At 42.1% G+C, this 23366-nt stretch overlaps 1 protein-coding gene across 2 annotated transcripts; it reads right to left on the reverse strand.

The window, feature by feature from the left end:
- Window positions 1–2850: 2850 nt before the first annotated feature.
- LOC122642775 (separase-like) lies at window positions 2851–22728 on the reverse strand. 2 transcript variants are annotated; one of them, XM_043836352.1, is made up of 10 exons: window positions 22453–22728; window positions 21888–22366; window positions 19860–19974; window positions 19598–19723; window positions 4518–4811; window positions 4325–4444; window positions 3973–4194; window positions 3743–3853; window positions 3490–3636; window positions 2851–3362 (listed from the first exon to the last, which is right to left on the reverse strand). In XM_043836352.1, exons 1-10 carry the CDS (start codon window positions 22510–22512, stop codon window positions 2892–2894), a joined length of 2145 nt encoding a protein of 714 aa, XP_043692287.1. In that variant the 5' UTR covers window positions 22513–22728; the 3' UTR covers window positions 2851–2891. The 2 variants fall into 2 exon arrangements, with proteins under 2 accessions (XP_043692287.1, XP_043692288.1); XM_043836353.1 differs by having other exon boundaries at window positions 2853–3362; window positions 21888–22363.
- Window positions 22729–23366: the final 638 nt, after the last annotated feature.

The following is a 23366-nucleotide window of genomic DNA, read 5'->3' on the forward strand; positions in this document are numbered from 1 at the left end:
TTTATCAGTGGTTCACAATGGCCTATGCTGCACATTTATCAATGATCCGTAGTAACCTATAATGCACTTTTATCCATGGATCAATAACTCAATCGAAACCTGTCAAAACCACCAAGATATCTCGGTTTTGCAGGTTTCCGAGACAAGTTGGAGGTGAATTTTTAAACAAGGTTCTAAAACTCGGGTCTCGGTGGCATCTTGGCCTAGCCAAAAACCGAGACGAGTCGAGATCTCGCCGAGATGCTGCATTTATTTTTTTTTTACTCGGACCCCCAACTCAGTGGGTTTTACACATATTTTGGGTCTGAAACTTGGTATTCAGCCTATTTCAGGCCATTTAAACACAATGGCATGCCCAGATTTCCCAAAAAAACAAGTCCAAATATGAGTTTCACTTTGGACCATAGGTTGATAGGCGACGAGTCGGACTAAAACAACCTACTCTAGAAAATACCTTTGAAATCCTACAAATAAGTGATGATTCTTAGACTGTTGGAGTTGAATCTTCAATTTAGCACTTGATCTCACTTGGAACCATGCAATCCACCCAAGATTTGAAGGAAATAGGAAGAAAATTGAGGGAGAGGGCTGTTTTGAGTGTTTTCCCCTTTCTTTAGAGCTGTGGACAGAACTAGGGAGATTTTCGAGTTCTGTCCATAGCCTTAGTTTTAAGTTGTTTTGTAAATGGGTCAACTGGGCACAAAAAAGGGGTCACCCATAGCCATAACCCATACTGAGATCTTGCCGAGATCTCGGCGAGAAATTGCATTTTTATAACTGCAAAAATCATGAAAAAAATAAGAAAACTGGACCTATTTGGCTTGGCCGAGACGATACTGAGATCTCGCCAAGAAAATGCATTTTTAGAATGCGTATGCCATCTCGTCACGATTTCTCAGAAAACCGAGAAACTCGTCGAGATCTCGCCGAGTCGAGACGAGTTTTAGAACTATGTTTTTAAAAGTGCATGGTTTCGACCAGTTTCGACCGTTGAACCACCTTGAACCAGGCCTATATAATACCTCATCTCGACCGAGAAAGGCATATCTCGACTTGGTTTCGACAGAAACCCCGCCAACCAAGGTTTCCCCATGTATGGGAGAAAGTACCAGGTTTCGACCTGGTTTCGGTTGGTTTCGACCAAAACTCGATTTCAGCCAGGTCAAAACCCGAGTTCTTGATCCTTGGTTTTATCAATGGTTCACAGTAACCTAAATTGCATTTTTACCAGCAGCTCACAGTGACCTATGTTGCATTTTATGTCTTCCTTGTGAAGATTACTACTTGCCTTGTTAGAGAAGGGCCTATGATTAGGGTTGTAAATGGATCGGCTTCGGCTTGGATAGTGCTATATCCACATCCGCATCCGATTAGCTTTCAGACGGATTCGGATAGTGCTAAACAAATATGGACACAGATACGGAACGGATATTTTATCCGTTTACATGTAAATATAGCTTTTCAGATAGCTATAGCCTATCCGTATTCGCATCCACTTAGCTTTCAGACAGATTCGGATAGTGCTAAATAGATACGAATACCGATATGGAAACGGATTTCGGCTATTCATTTACACCCCTACCTATGATGTTAATGTTGCTGTTATAATATTTTGGATGCGGTTGGTATTCTTTGCCACTTATTTTGTTCATTGCTGTCTAGATTTATTAGACACGAAGAGTTTTCTCAACCATGCTAATGATTGGAGTGCTTGAGTTGGTATTGCTATCAGAATGAAGTTCTCTCTACGCTCACTGGCGTCTACAAATGCTATAAATGTTCAAGACTGGTTCTAATGTTAATATCTATTCTTGTTCCTAGCTGGACCGTTTTGATATATATACTCCAGATTGAGGGAGAGGGTTGAATATTGTACCTTAAGGAGGAGAGCTAGTGTTAAGTCAAGAGTGGGACTGTAGGAGAAGTCTAAGTTGAGTCATAGTCTAAGTTAGTCATTGATAGTTACTTTATTTAGTCTTTGTTTGTCATTAGACTCTTAGTAGGTTTCCTACTAAGAGTTGATTGCTTCATTAATATAAGGGAGAGGCTGTCCACAATAGAGGTTGTCCATTCTATTCCTATCGTGTTCACCCTCTCTCTTCTCCATCTCCATCATGCTCTTCTCTTTCATCTTGTCTTCTGTTTTTTTTTTCTTCACAGGTTTTGGTTTTTGAGATCAAGCATTGTTAGAATCATCTTATTCATAAGAGGATCCAACACAATTAAAGTTGGTCATCCAATGGTTTGTTAAAGAAGCTCATTTCACAAATCAGCTTAACACCAGTAGTTATTATTGGTAAAGAACACCTGATATTTTTGTTTAGGGTATTGGAAATGGAGACTTCAACATTATTCGTGACTGGTTGGACTTGGACATACCCATGAACTTGCATATGCTCCAGCACAGAGAGAATCACCAACATGTTTTGTGGTTAGGAGTTTGTCCAGTCTCATTTGAATTATATCATTTAGTGATAATAACACTGAGCATAAGCTGGTTTTCCTTTCCTTTGCAAAGGATGCCAGTAGAAAACACCCAATATGATATACTTCAAACAGTTCTCTGAAGTAAAATCTTTAATTAGTTCAACAATATGTTGTATTTTTGTTAGTTTAGAATCAATTTATGGTGGATTTTACTCAGACATTAACAAACATACAATTAGTCATGGTAAAGGGTTTATCCAAAGCTCTCTAGAAAAGAAAAAAGGACAAGCAAAAACCCAAACAGCTTGATCAGGAAACTCTGGTCCAAAGGTAAAAAATGATAATAATAGAAAGACATACATAGCACAAATTACCTCAAGTAGTTGCCCATTTGAAATGAATTTTTCACATAAATCATAGTAAAGATGCCCAGCAAGAAAACTGGAACGACTGCACACTGGAACCTAGCACAAATTGGGAGGGAAACGAAAAAGGGTTAACACTATGATTGCCATGGTTAGCATAAACGAAAAACAATTATCAGGATGTGATATTTCAAGAGATCTTACACTTGACAAGAGATCCATTGCAGCCTTTTTTACTTCATTAATGTTGATATCAGAACCCAAAGAATTTTCAGGATGATTTTCTTGAGGGGAAATGGAATGAGAAAGTGAGAACTTCTGCTGAAATCCAACCAGTAGTGGCTCTGAATCCTTTAAACAATTAACCCAGAAACCAACAGAGTCGGAATTAACACCAAAATGTTCTGAGAATTTCAAGATGAAGTTCTCATAAACTGGTGAAACACAAAGGGCGTGGGTCAGTCTTCTATCTGCCCATAGCATTGCTACACTCTTTTCAAGAGGAACATTTTTTCGCTTTAGTAGTATGATGATGAGCTTGTAAATTTCATAATGGAAATGCATGTGACCCTGGCATTGCACAATGAGGGAAGATAAACCATGATCAGATATCAAAATTGACAATATTAGAAATTATCCTTGAACCATATACTTTGCACGGAATCTACTACTTCTAGTTGTCAATAATGAAACTAACCTTCAGTGATAACAAATCAGAAACTTGATATAGTAACGGCATTGCATTTTTAGTCACCAACTCACAGAGCTCATCTGCAGGACAATGCCTTGGAATGACTATATTCGACCATAGCTCTAGTGCATGATGAATATCATGCAAGATTACCTATAGAAATACAACAGGCAAGTGTCATCAATTATGGTAAGAAAGCACAGAGAACATTTAAATGCATGTAATTTATTTCTAACTACAGGCCCTAGAGCAATATCACCTCGGAGTTTGGCTCAGCCTCCTGGGTACAAAGTGCCCGCAAGCAATGTGCAAGTGCTAATTGATGGCAAGTCAAAGCACTGTTGACAGAAGATTTAGAAAATACTTCGTCCTGTTTCAATGAACTTCATAATAAATGCAAAATCATCTCCAAATAGGTCAAGGATCAAGTAGCATTCTTTTGAACTACCATAAAATAAAGTAAATCGAAGTGATGAGGAAATGGCTCACAAGTATATAAATAGCCTCCGAAAAACACTGAATACAAATTTGAAGGTCTTCACTCTCACAAGCCCTTAATACTCTTCCTTTCCAAATAAGGACCCTTGAATTTTCTAAGAAATCGTCCTTTGTTATATAAACATCAAAGAGAAGAATATCCATAATTTTCAGTTGCATTTTCTGGCATAGTTTCGGATAACTGGAATTCATTTCTTCATACATAAAAAGCTCCTTCATACAATTCAAAATTTAAAAGTTAAACACAATGCAGTTATTATAACTGGGAAACCCCACAGAAAGAAGGAAGGAAGCACCAGAATAATCACTAGATATAGAAATTAATAGCACAAAAGACACAGACCTGCTCTAAAATGATGCCAGTCGTCTTTTTTGACCATGTTGGAGAAGTCTTTAACAGCAAAGAATATAAAGTAGGAGCATAATCTTCCACATCGGCTCCCCTAAATTCTTTGCACTTAATCTGGAGCAAAGAAATAAAATTAGTAGTGGATAAAAAAAATATCTAACAAAATCGAGCACATTTCAGATGATACCTTAACCCATTGTTTCACCAAGGGTGCGGGACCACTCAACCTTTCAAGATAGTTTCCAACAGTGCACCAATTCAAAAGGCTATTTACAATGCTTGTGTCTACATCAGGGCTTCCACATTGATGGAGAACATCCAGAAGAAATGCGTTTTTTCTACATGTCTCAACAACGAACTCTATAATAGAATCTTCAGATAGTTCCTCTTGAATCCCCTCTGACTTGTCCCTAAATGTCTTGCAGAGGAGAGAAACACAAATCCATGATGCTCTACAGCATAATTCTAAAGCCACTGAAGCCTGTAAAGAAACAAAAACAGAAGAAAAAAAAACAACTGAAGCCTCAAAATTAAGAAACTTGAACAATGAAAGAACTACAAACTCCAACAGTTAATTATGAAGTATGAACAAATGAAACGACAATAAACATGAGAATAGTAGCAGTGAACAGTAAATTTCAAACGTGAAAGTAGAGACTTCTGCAGCTCAACCTTAGCTCTAAGGTGTTAATAGTCCGGGTAGGGAGGAGATCGGTACAAGTTTTGGTGTCTGACAAAGATAGAGGGAATCTGGCACCCACAAAATGGAGATGGTAAGAGCAAGTGCACAAGGCTCCCGCTACTGCAGGGTCTGGGAGGGGCAAATGTATGCAGTAAAGCGTGTTTATTTTTTGATAGGTTAACTAAAGCAAGTTTATTATGGTCAAGAATACTTTTAAGCTTCTCACAACTTTAAAATTGTGTAGTAAACAGCTATATAGTAGCAATTACCTTTACTCCCCCCCCCCCCAAAAAAAAAAAACCAAGAAACAGAAAACATTTCATACAATTGTATTACATTGTTTTTTTTAAATGAATAAATAATTCAATTACCAAAGGGAGAAAAAGGGGAAGGGGAGGATACAAGCAAAAGCTGACACTAAGCCCTACCAAAAAGCAGGGTCAATATTAGGAACTTATTAGATAATTTCATTATTAAATTGAAAAGGGTAATTTGACTTCATCTGGCCCTAGTCCACCCTTTCTGAATCACGCAGAAGATTCTTGTGGTCCAACCAACCTATGCTATTACAAGCGTCCCTCTTAGATTTACCATGTTTTAAGTGTCAGATCCAATCTCCATTTTATGGTCAAACAATGGAAAAGAAGTCGCTAGAAAAATTGAATTTTGAACAAATTTTCGAAGCTCTGTATCTCTATTCAGTGGAATTGGATCAAGATGAAACTTACCAATCTGATATGGAAAGAAGTCACTCGAAAAGCAGTGCTCACCTCTACTAATTGTGGAAGGTTTTCCACTTATGCTGCCTGTATTTGCCATGTGGCAATGATGCTTTAATCATTCTTAACTATTGGATAAATATGGAGTTTATTGGATAAGTCACATTCCGAATTTGGTAGCCTATCTCAACTGTATGTCCCATCACATATATAGCTTTTCTCCGTTTTCTTTTTCAATCCTCTATTCTTCAAACATAGTGGATTTATTAAAATAGTTTAACATCATTCTACCATGTAGCAGTATTACATCGGACTGGAAAACACAATATGGTTAAAAGATGAGAAGACAACATGTCTAGAAAGCTTGAGCTTCAATGGACACCACATGTGGCAAAAAAAAAGATGCAAAACAGCTCCCACTAGGGGTATCAAAATGGAGGCCGAACCAAAAGGAAAGACCAAACAAAGTCCTTATCGGTTTGGTCTCGGTTTTGATTTAAAAAAAAAACTCCCAATTCCATTCGATTTTGGTCCGAACCAACTGAATCGATAAGATCGACCGAATGAACCAAAACCGGAAAAGGAATAAAAAAAAGTGGAAAAACCTGATAAAATTTTTAATATAATTTTATAAAATGAAAAACTGAGACCGGGCAGATAAGAGACCATTAAGAGAAACCAATAAGGGACCAAAACCAACCTAACTGATGGCTATTGGTTTCAGTTTGAATTTTGTAAACCAATTGGTAATCAGTCTGGTCGGTTCCCCTTCTGGCCCGATATATGCTAAAAAGTAACAAACCAATAAGACCAGACTGAACCGAACCAAAAAGATGCATGTAGCCAACCTCATTTAGTTGGGATAAGGCTGAGTTGTTGTTTTATTATAACATGAGGATACCAAGGGAGGTTAAGTACATGCTTATTTACCAAAGTACCCATTCTACCCTCACAACATGTACTCTAACAGGTGGGTCATATGGTTGAGTTTGGTTAAGAAATTTGACATGTAGGTGAGGCAGTTCAGAAGGCCAGCAACAAACCAGGTCATTAGAGTGGACCAAGAATGGAACAATATGTCTAATTTTGAATATCTAATGGGCTATATGGGCCATGGGCTTAGTATTTTTGAGTTTTCTATTGTAATGAGCCAATTCTATAAGCCTATTTAAGGTCTATTTGGGAATAAATAGTTAGTTCTATTTTGTTAATGAAACAAAACTGAAGCTAAAAGTAATCTGCAGCCAGAGAACTAGAAGAAGAAAGCAAAGAAGAAAGAAGAAGAACCGAGAGAAGAGGAAGAAGGAAAAACCGAGAGAAAAGAAGGCTTCTCACGATTTAGTTAGATATACTAAATCGTGAGAGACAGATTTATTTATAACATCACTTAAGTGAATTACAATATGAAGTACCCAAAATATCCTTAAGACATAAATCTAATTAGAACTATCTAGAAAGCACAATAAGAGACATAAACAACTCCAAACACCTAAACACGATAAACCCCTAAACACGATAACCCCTAAACACGATAATTCTTAACACTCCCCCTCAAGCTGGAGCATAGACATCACCAAGATCCAGCTTGGAACAGCCAATTGCAAATTGTGGTCGAGACAAATCTTTGGTAAACATATCGCCGAGCTGAAACTAGGATCGAACAAAAGGGGTAGTAATCAACTTCTTCAGAACAGCATCACGAACAAAATGACAGTCTACTTCAATGTGCTTAGTTCGTTCATGAAACACAGGGTTGTTGGCAATGTAGATAGCAGCCTAGTTATCACAGTACATCTCCATAGGCTGATTACTGGAATAACCAAGCTCATGAGCAAAGGAACGAACCCACATCAATTCAGCATGTGTGAGCCATAGCTCGTGCACTCACCGCCGACCGAACGAGCAAATGAGTTTGTTTCTTGCTCTTCCAAGTAACCAAGTTACCACCAAAGAAAGTACAATAACCTGTAGTAGACCTACGATCACCATCAGAACCAGTCCAATCAGCATCAGAAAATCCAACAATGCTAGTATGTCCATGACGGCGATAGATAAGCCCCTTGCCAGGAGCACCCTTAAGGTAACGTAAAATACGACAAGCAACCTCCCAATGAACTTGCTTAGGCGTCTGCATGAACTGACTAATAACACCCACAGCAAAAGAAATATCAGGGCGAGTAACTGTAAGATAGATAAGTCTACCGACCAGGCGTCGATACTGGTGTGGATCACCAAAGTCTGTGTCATCAGAAGCACCAAACCTGACATGAGGATCCATAGGAGTATCAATAGGCTTACAACCCATCATACCTGTCTCATCAAGTAAATCAAGAACATACTTTCGTTGGGAGAAGCTTAGACCACGAGAACTACGAACAACCTCGATGCCAAGAAAGTACCTGAGGTTACCCAAATCCTTAATCTGAAAATTGTCAAGTAGATATGTCTTCACCTATGCAATCCCAGAAGCATCATTACCAGTAATAATAATATCATCAACATATACGGCTAAGATGACCACATTAGACCCCTGTCGTCTAACAAAGATAGAGTGATCAAAGTAGCACTGAGAAAATCCACAACCAGCAACAACACTGCTAAATTTATCAAACCAGGCACAGGGGGACTATTTCAGTCCATAAATTGCCTTGTGAAGGCGACAAACTCGGACACTATCCTCCCCCTAAGCAACATAACCCGGAGGTTGCTCCATATACACTTCCTCCTGCAGGTCACCATATAAGAAAGCATTCTTCACATCCATCTGGAAAAGAGGCCAGTCAAGGTTAACGACCAAAGAAAGCAAGATACGAACAGAATTCAGCCTCGCAACAAGAGAGAAGGTTTCAAAATAATCGACCCCATAGGTTTGGGTAAACCCCTTGGTAACCAAACGGGCCTTGTGCCGCTCCACAATACCATCGGGATTGTACTTCACCGTGTACACCCAACAACACTTAACAAGATCCTTACCAGGTGGGAGATCAACCAAAGACCAAGTCTTACGAGAGATGAGAGCTTCCATCTCCACATCCATAGTATTTTTCCACTCAGGGTGAGACATAGCAATGGTATAAGAAGTAGGAAGAAAAGTAGAATGTAAGGCAGTAGCAAAAGCACGATAATGAAAAGGAAGATGAGAAACAGACACATAGTTGGCCAGAGGATAAAGAGGACGGGTAGTGCAAGCACGAGTACCTTTTCTTTGAGCAATAGGGAGATCATCAACGTGAACAGTGGGATCTGCAGGCAAAGAATCAACTGGTGGCGGTAGAGGTGGGGCCGTAATAGATTGAACTAGGGGCAGCAGCTGCTGTTGGTGGCGACGCACATAAACCTGTATAGGCGGGGCAGCTATCGGCAAGGGAAGAGGAGCAGGGGCAGCAACCCGATCAACGGCATCAAGAGGAACATCAACTGTGGGACCAGCAAAATACGGGGAACTCTCGAAAAAGGTAACATCAGCAGAAATAAACTGTTGGCGAGTAACAGGGTCAAAGCAGCGATACCCCTTCTGAGTACGAGAATATCCAAGAAATAAACACTTAACAGCCCGAGGAGATAACTTATCAAGCCCTGGGCGAAGCACATGAACAAAACACTGACAACCAAAAACACGAGGAGGAAGAGAGAAAACTGCCCGATCAGGAAAAACTATTTTAAAAGGAATTTGATTATTGAGGACAAACGAAGGCATACGATTAATAAGGAAACATGCTGTCAGCACCGCATCTGCCCAATAGAGTTTGGGAACATGCATATGAAACATCAAAGAACGAGTAACATCTAACAAATGGCGATTTTTGCGCTCTGCCACACCATTTTGTTGGGGTGTGTAAGAGCAACTAGTTTGGTGAAGAATACCATTGTCAGAACAAAAATGAGAGACCTCACATTGAATTAATTCAAGAGCATTGTCAGTACGCAAAGTCTTTAAAGAAACACCAAAATGAACTCGAATTTCATTATAAAACTATTTGAAAACAGAGACAAATTCAGATCGATCCTTCAAGAGGTACAGCCATGTCATACGAGAATGATCATCAGTAAAACTAACAAAATAGGAAAACCCTAACCGACTTTTGACCCTACAAGGACCCCAAATATCCGAATGAACTAACTGAAATAAAGAAGTACTCCTAGACTCTGGACTCAAAGGACAAACAGTACGATGATGCTTGCCAAGCTCACAAGCTTCACACTCGATACGGGAGACAGACTTGCAACTGGGAACAAGGTGCTGCAGCTTAGATAAAGAAGGATGTCCTAGCCGATAGTGCCAATGTAAAGGAGATACGCCAAGAGAAGTAGCAACCGCTGCAGTGGATGTAGTGCCCAGATCAAAGTAATAAAGGCCTCCCTTCTCATACCCGCCACCAATCTTCGTCTTTGTTGCAAGATCCTGAAAGACACAATAAGAAGGGTGAAAGGTTATGGAACAATTCAAATTTTTAGTTAATTGACTAACAGACAAGAGGTTAAGAGGAAGCTTGGGAACATGAAGAACATTAGCTAAAGATATGTTAGAAGACAGAGCAACTTTCCCATGACCAGTGACTGGCATAGAGGATCCATCTGCAACAGAAATCCAAGATGACATAGAAGTCTGTGTGGAAGCTGAAAACAAAGTAGGCTTACCCGTCATGTGAGAGGATGCTCCTGAGTCAATGACCCACGAAGAGGATGAGGATGCGAAACAAGCAGTAGTACCTGAGTGGGCAAGGACAGCTGTAGATGGAGAAGAAGAAGCCTCAAGTTGCTGGACTCGTTGTAAGAGTTGAGAGACTAAATCATTAGAAGAGGTACCACCATCAGTAGAGGATCTCGGGGCAGGGTCGGAAGAGTGCACAGAATCAGTCCCTCCATCAGATATGGCAGAATTTGCAAATTGCTCACGGGCCCACTGTGGTTTGCCATGTTTGAGCCAACACTTATCAACAGTATGATTAGGCCGATTACAATGAGTGCACCATCGAGAACTAGGATCAACAGAACCAGAACCAACAGTGTTAGATGTAACCCCATGACCTCCAGAACCAGCGGCACGACCATGCCCAAAATTAGAACCACGACCGCGAGAAGAAATACCACCACCACCACGGCCACGCCCTCCAGTAGAAATGAAAAGGGCAGAATTATCTTTGGTTGTAGGAGGTGAATCAGACTTCACCATAGAAGGGGATACAACTCTCTGGATCCGACAATATGCTTCATTCATAGAGGGGATCTTCTCTCCAGTCAACAATTGACTTTTGACGTATTGAAGATCAGAATCTAGCCCAAAGAGAAATTTAGCAACCAAAAATTCAAATCGTTGGGACTTAATTACAGCAGCAATTCCAACACGACACCCGAATGGTGACATGATCTCCGGCATGCCCCCTTCTTCCCCGACAACCCCTCCACCTGCCTCCACCACCCCACCACCCTCTCCCTGCCACCTTTCTCTCACCCCCCTGCTGTTGAACCTTCTGTAACCGCTGCTACCCCCTGGACATCTTTTTTCTCCAGCAGCTCTGCCTTTAAACCTGCCGGACACCCCCTCCACCATGTCTCTCCCACCACTCGCGACGATTCCAAGGTTGGATTCTGCCCAAAAGGCCTACTTGATGAAGAAATCCTGAAATGGCAGTGTTGTCTTGTTGGCCATTTTCTTGGTAGCCGTCCTCCCTACCATGTTGTCAAGGCCTCCCTCCTCAAGCAATGGAAAGCCGTAGGTTCTGTTTACATCTATGTGCTATTAAATGGGATTTACATCTTGAGTTCTCGAAGGAAGTGAAAAAAGCTCGTCTTGTTGGAAGGTGGCCCCTAGCAGATTGGCAAAAAAGCATTTACCTCCGGCAATGGGACCATCACTTCTCGCTTCACAGGATTGATCTCAAATCCATTCCCGTTTGGATTACCCTTCCCGGCCTCCCTCTGCACTATTGGTGCCCCTCTGGCCTTAGCATCGTTGGATCGACCATCGGCACCCCTCTCTTCTCCAACGAGTGCACCAAGAAAATGGATAGACTTTCTTTTGCTCGCATCTGCGTAGAATTGAGTGCTGAGGATTCTCCCCCTGACTTCGTCACCATTTTGGAAGAAGACGGCCACTCCTTCGACCAATGTGTCCTCTACGAAGGCCTGCCTCACCACTGCTCTCTCTGCAAGGTCTTTGGCCACTCGAAAAATTGCGAGCCAGGTCCTCTCTTGTCCAAGCACAAGAAGGTGATCATCGAACCTGCTCCTGAAACCCTGGTTATGGTTGAGACCTTCGAAGGCGGCTATCGAACTGCTTCGACTTCTGTGGAAACTACTGTGGTGCCTCCAACTTTGTCTTCGGAGGTCATCACTGTTGTCTCTGCTGACCTTGGGAACACTCTTCCACCAATGCAGTCGACGCCTTCTCCTGCTAATACAGCTATTGAAGAAAATCTGCTGGACTCCTTCCCTGCAATCGAAGATGAACCCCTCTCCAAGGCCCCTACGGCGATGGCTCGTGGTCGGAAAAAACAGAGAAGCCGTCGCCGGAGAAGCACTCGAGACTTTGGCGAGGCTGCATCCCTTGGCGATAGTCCCGATGCCTACCTACCCCACTGCTCTACTGACGCTGGAAACAACAGGTTCGCCGCCCTCTCGGGTCTCGATCCTGAGATCCCCTGTGCTGTCGATCTCTCGCCTGCTCCCCAGGTGCTCTCTGAGAGCGTCAACGACGGCCTGCACACCCTGCAATCACCCCTGAAGCTTCTGCCTCTGTGTCGTCCTTCCTCCCCTTTTGGTAACGAAGATGAGACCCCCCCCCCCCGTTGACAACTTCCAAAACCCCCCCTTTTCAGCTCTCAACCTTCCCAAAAAACCCATCCCAACTTTCCACGGGGCCACCATCACCCTCACCCTGTCCTATCCCACTTAAACCCAGATACCTCCCACCCGACCCTTATGCCCGCCTCACACCACTTATTCCCCATTCCCCCTTTTAACCCATCCCGGCCTATCTCTACCGAACCAGCCCTGGACCCCCAAACCGGCTCATCTACACCCACCCAGTCAAACCAAACCCACCCCACCCCCCCCCTCCCCATTGGTCTGCTACCCCCCGTTAAAGGAATATCGCCTCTGGCCCCGCAGTGTCCCACCGGGGTCTAGAGTTACCTCCTCCACTGGTTGGCTGCCCCCTCCTCCCCCCTCTCATGATCCCTTGGACCATTTGGAACGTCCATGGGCTCAATGCCCTGGCTAAGCAAGCTGAAATCCGAACCCGCCTCAAGTCCTCCAAATCCCCCCTTTGCTGCCTCCTTGAGACCAAAGTGCTCGAGCACAATTCGTCCCGCATTGCTTACTCTCTTGCCCCCCTCTTGGTCCTTCCTCTCCAACTATGACCACTCTCCTTGTGGCCGCATATGGGTTTTGTGGGAGCCCACCAAATTCCATATCTCGGCCTCCTTCTCCTCCTCCCAATTCATTCACCTCAGCATCTCTGACCACCTTCATAATCATCTCTTCTTCTTCACCACGTCTATGCCCTCAACCGCCATCCTGATAGGATCCCCCTCTGGGACAACATCAGATCTATTTCTTCCTCTGTTGGCTCCCCTCCTAGTGAAAAACTGGGTGGTTCCTCTATTGACCACCAAGCAGTTACTGCTTTCAACTCCTGTCTCGATGACTCTGGGCTAAACGACCTCAGATGGTCGGGTGCTGATTTCACTTGGCACAACAAGCACTCTGGCCCTCACAGAGTTGCCTGCAAACTTGACAGAGTCCTTGTTAATGACCCTTGGCTTTATTCCCTTCCTTCCTCCTATGTCTCCTTTGACCTCCCTGGCCTTTCTGACCACTCCCCCATTTCTCTCTTTGTCCTCCCTTATCTATCCTTTGGTCCTAAACCTTTCAAATTCTTTGACATGTGGACCTCCCACCCTGACTTCCTTCCCCTTGTCCAATCTGCTTGGAATATTCCAGTCCATTCCTTCTCCTTCCCTCTCCTGGCCTTCTCCAAAAAACTCAAAAATGTCAAGTCAGCTGTTAAAGCTTGGAACTCTTCCACCTTTGGCAACATCTCCTCTCGGATCGCCTCTTATTGGGACACCCTCTCCTCCATTCAGCTTCGCCTTCAGGCTGATCCCCTCAACACCTCCCTCACTGAAGAGGAATCCTTAGCGGCTTCGGACTTTGCTTCCTCTCTTTCCCAAGAAGAAAGCTTTCTTAAACAGAAATCCAGAATCAAATGGCTTGAACTTGGCGACTCTAACACCGCTTTCTTCCACCGATCCAACTCTAACTCTATTCTCTCCCTTACCTCTCCTGATGGCTCGACCCTCTCCTCTGTTGACTCCATCAAATCTGAAGCCGTGAACTACTTCACCGGCATGTTTTGTCCCCCTGCCACCACTCCCTCCCCCATTCTTGCTGACCTTATCAACAAATTCCTCCCCCCCACCTCCTTAACACCCTCAGTTCCATCCCCTCTGACTCTGAAATTACAGCTGCTGTTCGATCCCACAAGGCCAGTAAAGCTCCAGGTCCTGATGGGTTCAGTATGGGATTCTTCTCCTCTTGCTGGGACATCATTAGTGTCGAGCTTATCAATGCCATCAAGAGCTTCTTCTTCAATCCTCACCAAATCCAGAACATTAACCACACCTTCCTCTACCTCATCCCCAAGTCCTCTGGTGCCTCTTCCATGTCTGACTTCAGGCCCATCTCCCTTTGCAACCTTCTCTACAAGTTCATAGCCAAAATCCTTGTCAATCGGCTTAGCCTTGTCATTGACTCTCTTGTCAGTCCTAATCATAGCCGGGAGAAGCATCTCGGATAATATCATCCTTTTCCAGGAAATTGTTTGAGGCTTCAATCGCAAATCCCACTCCCCCGCTGCTCTCCTTAAGATAGACATTCATAAGGCTTTTGACTCCCTTCGCTGGGATTTCATCTCCCAAGTCCTCCTTAAGATGTCTTTCCCCCCCATTTTTGTCAACTGGATCCATTGCTGCATCTCCTCCCCCCGCTTCTCGGTTCTCCTAAATGGCAGTCCGGCTGGGTTTTTCCCTTCCTCTGCTGGCATCCGCCAAGGCTACCCCCTATCCCCTTTCCTCTTTTGCCTCTCCCTCAAAGTCCTCTCCCGTAGCATCCAATCTAAAACTGACCTTCACCTCATCTCCCCCATTCCTAAATGCAAGCCTACCAACTTGACTCACCTGGCCTTCGCTGATGATCTCATGATCTTCTTCAAGGCTGTCCCCCGCTCCAATGAGTCCATCATGTCCTCCCTCCTTCTTTTCCAGAACCTTTCGGGGCTTTGCATTAACCAGATGAAGTCTCAAAAATTCCTTGCTGGGGTTTCAGACCTAACCAAAACCTCTCTGTCCTTCCTCACTGACTTTACCATTGGAACCCTCCCAGTTCGATACCTTGGCCTTCCCCTCATCCCTGCCAGACTTTTTGCCCACCACTGCTCTCCCATCCTAGATCTCCTTCGCAAGAGGTTGCAGCTTTGGAAAGCAAAGCTACTTTCCTATGCAGGCCATCTTGAGCTTATCAGATCGGTCCTTCAGTCATGTTACATATATTGGAGTGGGGTTTTTAGTCTCCGGAAGGCAACTATCAAGGCAGCTGAATCCATTATGTGTGCTTTCCTTTGGAAGGGGGTGGATACTGCTAGGTTTCTGCATCCGAAGAGCTGGGCTTCTCTTTGTGTTCCCAAATCTGAAGGAGGGCTCGGGCTTAGAAGAATAAAGGATGTCAACATTGCTGGTTCCATAAAGCTTATTTGGAAGATCCTCACCAACAGATCCTCCATCTGGACTTCTTGGATTTATGCCGGGCCTCTTCGCAGAGATTCTATTTGGTCTGTTAGTCCTGGAGCTGATTCCTCGTGGGTTTGGCGCAGTATTCTTCAAGTCAGATACCTAACCAGAGAGGCTATTACTTGTAGGATTGATGATGGATCAACCACCCTCCTTTGGCTCGACAAGTGGCACCCCTCCGAAGTCCTCTCTTCTATTGTGAGCCCTAGAGATATTTACTCCTCTGGTCTAGACAGATTTGCCCATGTTGCTACCATCATCTCCAGTGGCTCTTGGTCTCCCCCCATTCCCTCCTCCCCCCTCTCGCCGACCTTTGGAGCACCCTCCCCCCCATTCCCCCTGGACATCGAGGGAGAGGTGACACCATCTTATGGCTCCCCTCCCAATTTGGCAGATTCAGCTCTCATTCAGCTTGGGACTTGGTTAGACATAGAGGGACCCCCTGTCCTTGGCATAGAGTTGTTTGGTTTCGTGGTCACATTCCTCGCCATAGCCTCACCGCTTGGCGTGCCCTGACTAGATGCCTCCCCACCCAAGCCTTTCTTGCTCATCGACATATTCCAGTCCCTCCCAGCTGCTGTCCTTGATGGAATGGGATTGAAGATGTTGATCACCTTTTCTTCACTTGCCCCTTTGCCTCCTCCATTTGGACCCGTGTCCTCCGCCTTTGCTGGCCAGGTAGACGCACCCCTCTCCCACTCGGCCGAGAGTGGATTTGGATAGACATGACCTTCGAAGGGAAGTCGATTTGCGACTCAGTTGGCAAGATTGCCTTTTGTGCCACTATTGCTCACATTTGGATGGAACGCAACCTCAGAAGATGGACATCCAACTCCCGCTCTTTCGACATGATTTGGAAGGCCATCTTTTTTTATGTTTCATCTAAAGTTAGATCCCTCCCCCTTAAGGATGTGAAGGATTCCCCAAGGAACAGGCTCATTGTTGTCTCCTGGGGCATCCCTTCTTCTATCCTAACCCCCAGTTAGTTTTTGCTTCGGCTTGTACATTCTTTCTCTTTTCTTCGTAATTAAATTTTTATTCATCCAAAAAAAAAATTACAGCAGCATCAATAGAGATAGGCTGGTATACATTTAGTTCTTCCCACATCCCCTTCAATGAACTGTAATACTCACCAAGGGATTTTCCATCTTGTTTAAAAGAAAAGAATTTTTCATAGACATCATAAATTCGGGACAGATTTGTATCTTGAGAGTAGCTCTTTAAGTTCGTTCCAAACACCCTTGGCAGTTTTATGAAACATAACATTGGAAGCAATGGAAGGTTCCATGCTATTCCAAAGCCAGCAAAGAAGAGTTGCATTCTCAGCCTTCCAATCATCATATTTGGCATTAGTGGAATCCACGGGTTCCATCGTAAGATATTTCATCTTCCGGCGAGCAATGACATAGACCTCAAAGGCTTCAGACCAAAGTAAATAATTAGAAGCACCATTCAGCTTCACACTGGTAATTTGACTATTAAAGTTGTCGGTAGAAGACTTAGCATCAGCCGTTAGGGAAATAAAAAAAAGGTGCAAACTCCAATGTCGATAACAGCCCAAAAGAAAAAAAATCTCTGATCAGGATAAATCCGATAGCCTTGAAGAATAGGGCAGAACAGCCCAATACAGAAGTATAGTCTTTGATAAATATAACCAGCAATAGTGATGTATAATGACTCGAAGTCCAGCCACAAGAATGAAGAACAGACCCCAGAAGAAAAAGAAATCGATTTCCACAGGTTTTTTGGAAAATCGATTGTCAAGGTTTTAGGGGCAAGCAAATAAGCAATCTTCAAGGACATCGAACAGCAACAGGAACATACACAATCAGTTGCAGCATAGCAGGGGACTCTAGTCCTTCATGAATATATGACTAGAGTTCAGATCAACATAGGCAGCATAGGTTGCTGTAAACCACGATAATCAAAGGGGTGAAAAAGAACCTTCAAAACAGCAGCAACAAGATGAATCTCGTGGGTCAGAATTTATTGCTCTGATACCATGAAACAAAACTGAAGCTAAAAGTAATCTGCAGCCAGAGAACTAGAAGAAGAAAGCAAAGAAGAAAGAACAACCGAGAGAAGAGGAAGAAGGAAAAACCGAGAGAAAAGAAGGCTTCTCACGATTTAGTTAGATATACTAAATCGTGAGAGACAGATTTATTTATAACATCACTTAAGTGAATTACAATATGAAGTACCCAAAATACCCTTAAGACATAAATCTAATTAGAACTAACTAGAAAGCACAATAAGAGACGTAAACAACTCCAAACACCTAAACACGATAAACCCCTAAACACGATAACCCCTAAACACGATAATTCTTAACAGTTAAAACTCTAGAATTGTTTTTATTTTGAAGTTGTTAGGGATTCTCCCTACCATACATAAGGGTTTCCTATTTTGCTTATTTTATTGAAATCGTAAATAAAGAGTAGGGGATCACCTACCCCAATTACTTGAACAATTTGTTAAGCTTATGCTTACTGATTTCTGTGAGATCAGAACGCTTTGCTGTGAGATGCTAGTCAAGTTCTAGATGGGAAGCCTAGTTCATATCCTCTATCCTCCTATCTTCTCCTGCTTCATTCAATCAAGTTTTTAGATCAGGTTCTAGTGCTGATATTGCTATCTTCTTCTCTCCTAGATCACAAGTTGTATTGGTAGTATATTTCTTATCCCTTAATGTTGTTACAGCAGTACTTCTACCATTACTTTCCATTTTTTTATTAGTTTCTAATTCTGATTGACTTGTTATTTTCTGCCCTCCTAAATTACTAAATCTATTCTACGTTTCTATTTTGGATTCTAATTGCAATTTCCGAATAGTAATTACATCTGAACTTGCTAATGCAGCTAGCTTCTAATTTTGTCCCTTGTTTCTAATTTCAATTTCGGTTTCTATTTTCTACCTTCTAAAACCTTTAGAAAGACTAAATCAAGGATGCTATTAGGGAAGTTGCTAAATTCTGGTTTCTATTTTGAGTGCCTAATCTCTACAATCCTGGATTTACATGTGGGTTTCTAACCCTAATCCATAAAATGATTGGAGTACCACATTAGCAGGCAATCCCATGTATCCCGTATATCCAACAGATGGAATGGCCAAATGAGCCTCCAAATGTCTCAAAATAGCAGGTTTCTTAGAGAACACTCTCCACAACCCACTTAGAAAACTTAGTACCCGTTTGATAACCTTACGAGAAACAATTTCTGGAGTTTTCCGGTTCTGAGAAACGGGAAAACACCCTAAAAAGCGCTTGGTAAATGTGTTTCGTAGAACGTGTTCTTGGAGCATACATCAAAAATTTATGTGGCATGGAAGATTTTTGACAGAACATGCATGTTCTGTCATTTCTGGACTGAAATTTACAAAACTGTCCCGATAAAAACTCCTAATCGTTGGACGCACTTCACGATACACACACCTCTCACTTCTCATTCGACGGTTTGGGAGAACTCCTCCTTCAACCTGCAACTCTACTTCGACTAGGAGATTTTTAACAACCATTGAAGGTAAGCTCGAACTCTCTCTGTATCCTTCTCTTTCTCCCACTCTATCTCTCTCTCTCTCTCACTCTCGCTCGCTCTCTGTGCGAGACCTGGTTCACAGAAACCCTAAGAACCTTGGCTTTTGTGTGCATCCATTGGAATGAACAGAAACCCGTGAATCTTAGGGCTTCCCACTTGATTGTTGATTCCTCCATCTTTCCCCTCTATTTGGGAACTCGATTAGCGACTTCTCTTTGTTTCAGATCTGTTTAAAAAAATATGCATGGAATAAACTGATTGGTGGTTATGTTAAGCAATTATTTTTATCAAATTTTTTCCCCATCTTATTGTCTTTCCTAATGGTTGATAAAAATCTCTTCTTTTTTTTTTTTTTTTTGCATTGTAGATCTGCTGCTCCAGAACAGGTTTACCAAGCGGGTCAAAAGCGGTTTCTCAGCACAGAAACGGAAAAAAACTGGATTCTGCTGTTTCTCAGCACAGAAACAGCAGTAAGGTTATCAAGCGGGCTCTTATTTTCATATATCATAATCCCAGATAAAGTCCATAGGTGCTGAATAAATACCTGTTTTACTTGGTTGGATCTGTATAAAATCACACCAATGTTATAGAGAGAGGTGAGGAGATATTTTAGCTCATGAAACTGAATCCACTTCATTGAAGTAATTTGATCGATGCAATCTGCACTCCTCTGAAATAAGAAAACCAAATTACTTAGCCGATAAAGAAACTAAAATGTCACTGCTCCTACAATCCTGCAATAATTTCAATGCAAGAATCAAAAAATTCTCAATGCATATCAATATGACGAAACAACAATGACTAGCCTGAATGTCTTTTCTTGTCCTGATAGAGACTGTGAAATCTGCTACTGCAACACAAAGCAATGTTTTCTGGCTCTCATGAAACCTCTCTCTCCCAGTTTCAGATGTACACCTGCACCTACACATTTCAACAGTAAAATCTCTTCTTGAATTACGTTTTTTCCTTGGGCACTCGAATTGCAATGTTGTGAAGTTCTAGCATCGCATAGTGAGAGTGTGAGACTAAGTACAGACCTTGAAAGCGGTTTATGTGAGGTCGGCAATCTGTGTAAAATTTTTTTTAGATCATCTCACAAGAATGTTGACCATACTCTAAAGACTTTAAATTGAACACAGGAACATGATAACATAGTCCAGAGCAATAAAACTATTAATAACAAGTTATAAAAACATTTTTTATCAATGAGCAAATTATATGCACCCCCCCCCCCTTGTAGTTTCAAACAATAACAAAATACCCCCTCCAGTTTCATTTTTACAAAAAAAAACCTAATGGCTCATGGTGTTAGTAAACTGTTAGTTTTGTATGTAAAAAGACCGTTTTACCCTTTTAATTCAGTGACCTATTTTAAATCCCCATTTTACCCTTATTTTATTCTTTTCCCCAAAACCCCCCAAAAACGAGTTAGGGTTTGCAGCGGCTTAGTTAGGAGAATCCCTCTCCGTTACCACCGGAGAAGGACTTGCAGCGGCGGAACTTGGGGAAGGAGGAGGAAAGTTTGTTACGGTGATTACCAACACCACTGTCAGCGGCAGCAACAGCAGTAGCAGAAGACCCCCTGAAAATGGCTTTGAGGGCGGAGCCGACGGGGGAGTTGGAGGAAGAAGCAGATGGATTGTTCTTCCATCAGCAGGTCACCGGCTCCAAACCTTTGAGGTGTTCGCGGAAGCATGAGGGGCAGAAGCTATTGAAGTTCTCTTCCAGGTGACGATCGCAGGTGGTGAAGCGCTGAAGTTGGGGCTCCAGATTCATAACAGAAAGCGTACAATGCACACCCTACAGGTGGTGCTTCTGTTCTGTTACTTACAGACAAAGATGAGCATAGAGAAAAGAACCCACACCGATACACACACACAGACCAGCTTCGGTTGTAATCCATTACTTCCACTATTCCCTTCTCCCCACACCTCTTATTCTCTCTCCCTTCCTCACAAACCTCATATCCTAACTTCTCCCATTCCTCTAAGTTAACTCCTGCTTCTTCTTCTTCAGCTCCTGCTTCTGTTACCAGTCCTGATTCCACTTTTCGCTTCGATGATGCAACCAGAGCTACAGATTCCGGCAATCTCAATCTCGCCTATAAACCTGTAAATGTAATTGCATTTTGAAAATACCGAGCAATGAAGACCAAAGATGTAGCTGTAGAAGGAATGTGATCAGATTAATAAAAATACAACAAACACAGCTTCCCCGCTCCCCCAATTTTTTTCTTCTTGCTTCCAATATTAATATATAACTTTCATCACAAACTCACAACCAGAAAGAGAAAAGTATTTTAAGATTGACGGGGGAAATGGGTTTCCATAGGTGGCTGATGGAATACTCTGATTTAAATTCGCCGGCGTGCAGAGTGAAGCTCCTCCTTCGCAGATCCCCGATGATGATAGGAGGTTCGCAGATCACCGGAGAAGAAAGAGCTGAGATAGGTGGAGGAAGATGACAATGGAACGTTGGTTGGGGGAGATGGATTTTTGGGTTATGTCACATAAGGGTAAAAGGGTCAAAACAAATTATTGAAGGATAATATGGTCATTTTTTAATGTTTAACTACAACTAACGTTTACCACTTAACGGAAAGGGCTTATTTGTAAGTCCCACAATAATCTAGGGGGGTGCACGTAAAAGGCGAAATTAGGGGGTGTTTTGTTATTGTTTGAAACTACAGGGGGGTGCATGTAATTTGCTCTTTATCAATTCTTTGAGGACATGCCCAGGGTCATGAATGTTCTGGGTTGGAAAAAAATGAAAAAGACGTAGAATACAACATATTGAAAGGGAGAAAAATTGAAAAGAACTCTCCCCTGAATTACCTGGAACACATGAGAAACACTTTCCAAAATCTATGGAATGCATCCTGAATATAATGTAGCTTATCAGAACATAGATCAACTGCAGATTCAGCAAGGATATGTTTCTTTGCTGTATTTACTAGTTCAGAAAATGGCTTGCACAAGCACTCCAAAGCATTTAAGTAGGAGAACAGGGAAACTTCTCCATGCCTATGGCAACAAGTTTTTGAGTGTTGAACATTAGATTCCATGACTGGACGAAGTGTACCCACGGAATTCTCTTCTGTACTGCAGTGGGTTACACCATTCTCATTCCCATCAATATAAAAGTAACTTTCTAATGAAGCAAGCAAGGCAGCAATGTGTTGCAGATTAGCTCCACTGTCAAGCAAACTTTTAACTACGCATTCATCCTTTGAACCTCTGGATTCAACATCATTATCAACATACAATGCAGCAGCATAAAGACTAACAATCAAATCAACCGGTGTCAAACCCTGCTGAATAATTTTCAAATGTAAATTACCATACAGCCTGGCAGTTGAACGTATACTTGAAGAAAATATGCCAAATGCAAACCATATACCTGAAGGAAATCACTTGCAGCTTCATTTAGATGTTTTGCAACATCTCTACACATATCCATCTTTACAGTTCGGCATTTATTAGCACAATAAAATATAAGATCAAGAATGTCATTTATGGAGTACCACGTAGCAACCTGCCAAACATAAAGTATATGTTATCTTCAGAGTGATGAATGCATTTCATGGAAGATAAATAGAATACAAGGTCTTCAGTTACAGTCTAAATAGTAGTCATATAGTCATGCTTGAAAAACTGTCTAAATAACATTCATCCAAAGCAACCACAAACAAGCTTTGGTATATGGATTTAAAAACAATGATGCGTGAACTCCCAAAAAAAATGTCCATTATCATGTAGATATTTCTATAAGGCCAGGAATAGAAAAACTTCACTACCAGGAAAAGGCCAATGATATTTTAATTTACGCTATCAACTATTTCAGTAAAGAATGACATTTTAATAAAATACAACCTGTCAAAAAGAAAGATTATTTCAAACAACAGCAGAGGTAAGTTTAGTTGGAGTTCTTAGTTTCCTAATTTTCAGTATATTACAAGGTTCTAATTTCTAAACTTTGAGCGAAATTAGCACGAAAATTTTCAGTTCTCCCAAGAGTTGAAATTGATAAAATTTGGGGAAATATTATAGTTTTTCACCAGGGACTGGCATAACCCCAACCTTGGCAAAACTTCAAACCTTCAGGAATACATATTTACTTAAGACTGATATCATGAATCACTTTTTTATGGATGAAGCTACAAAAGGGAGTGCTAGCCACAACAACAACAACTCAGCCTTATCCCAACTAAATGGGGTCGGGTACATGGATCCCATAAGAAACAGAAATTAATAATAAAAATAAAGGGAAGGAGCACACAACAATGGCACAAACTAAAAGGTTTTAACTTTTAA

Source organism: Telopea speciosissima, chromosome 10 (genome assembly GCF_018873765.1).
Source record: "Telopea speciosissima isolate NSW1024214 ecotype Mountain lineage chromosome 10, Tspe_v1, whole genome shotgun sequence".
NCBI classification, from domain to species: domain Eukaryota; kingdom Viridiplantae; phylum Streptophyta; class Magnoliopsida; order Proteales; family Proteaceae; genus Telopea; species Telopea speciosissima.

Bases quoted from the DNA above. Each gene is read 5' to 3' on its own strand.
- LOC122642775 (XM_043836352.1), bottom strand. From the start codon at position 22,512: ATGGATATGTGTAGAGATGTTGCAAAACATCTAAATGAAGCTGCAAGT. The intron at 19,975-21,887 runs GTAATTCAGGGG...TGAAATGTGTAG, and splicing joins GTGTTTCTCATGTGTTCCAG to GTGCAGGTGTACATCTGAAA. The intron at 19,724-19,859 runs GCTAGTCATTGT...TTCTTATTTCAG, and splicing joins GGACAAGAAAAGACATTCAG to AGGAGTGCAGATTGCATCGA.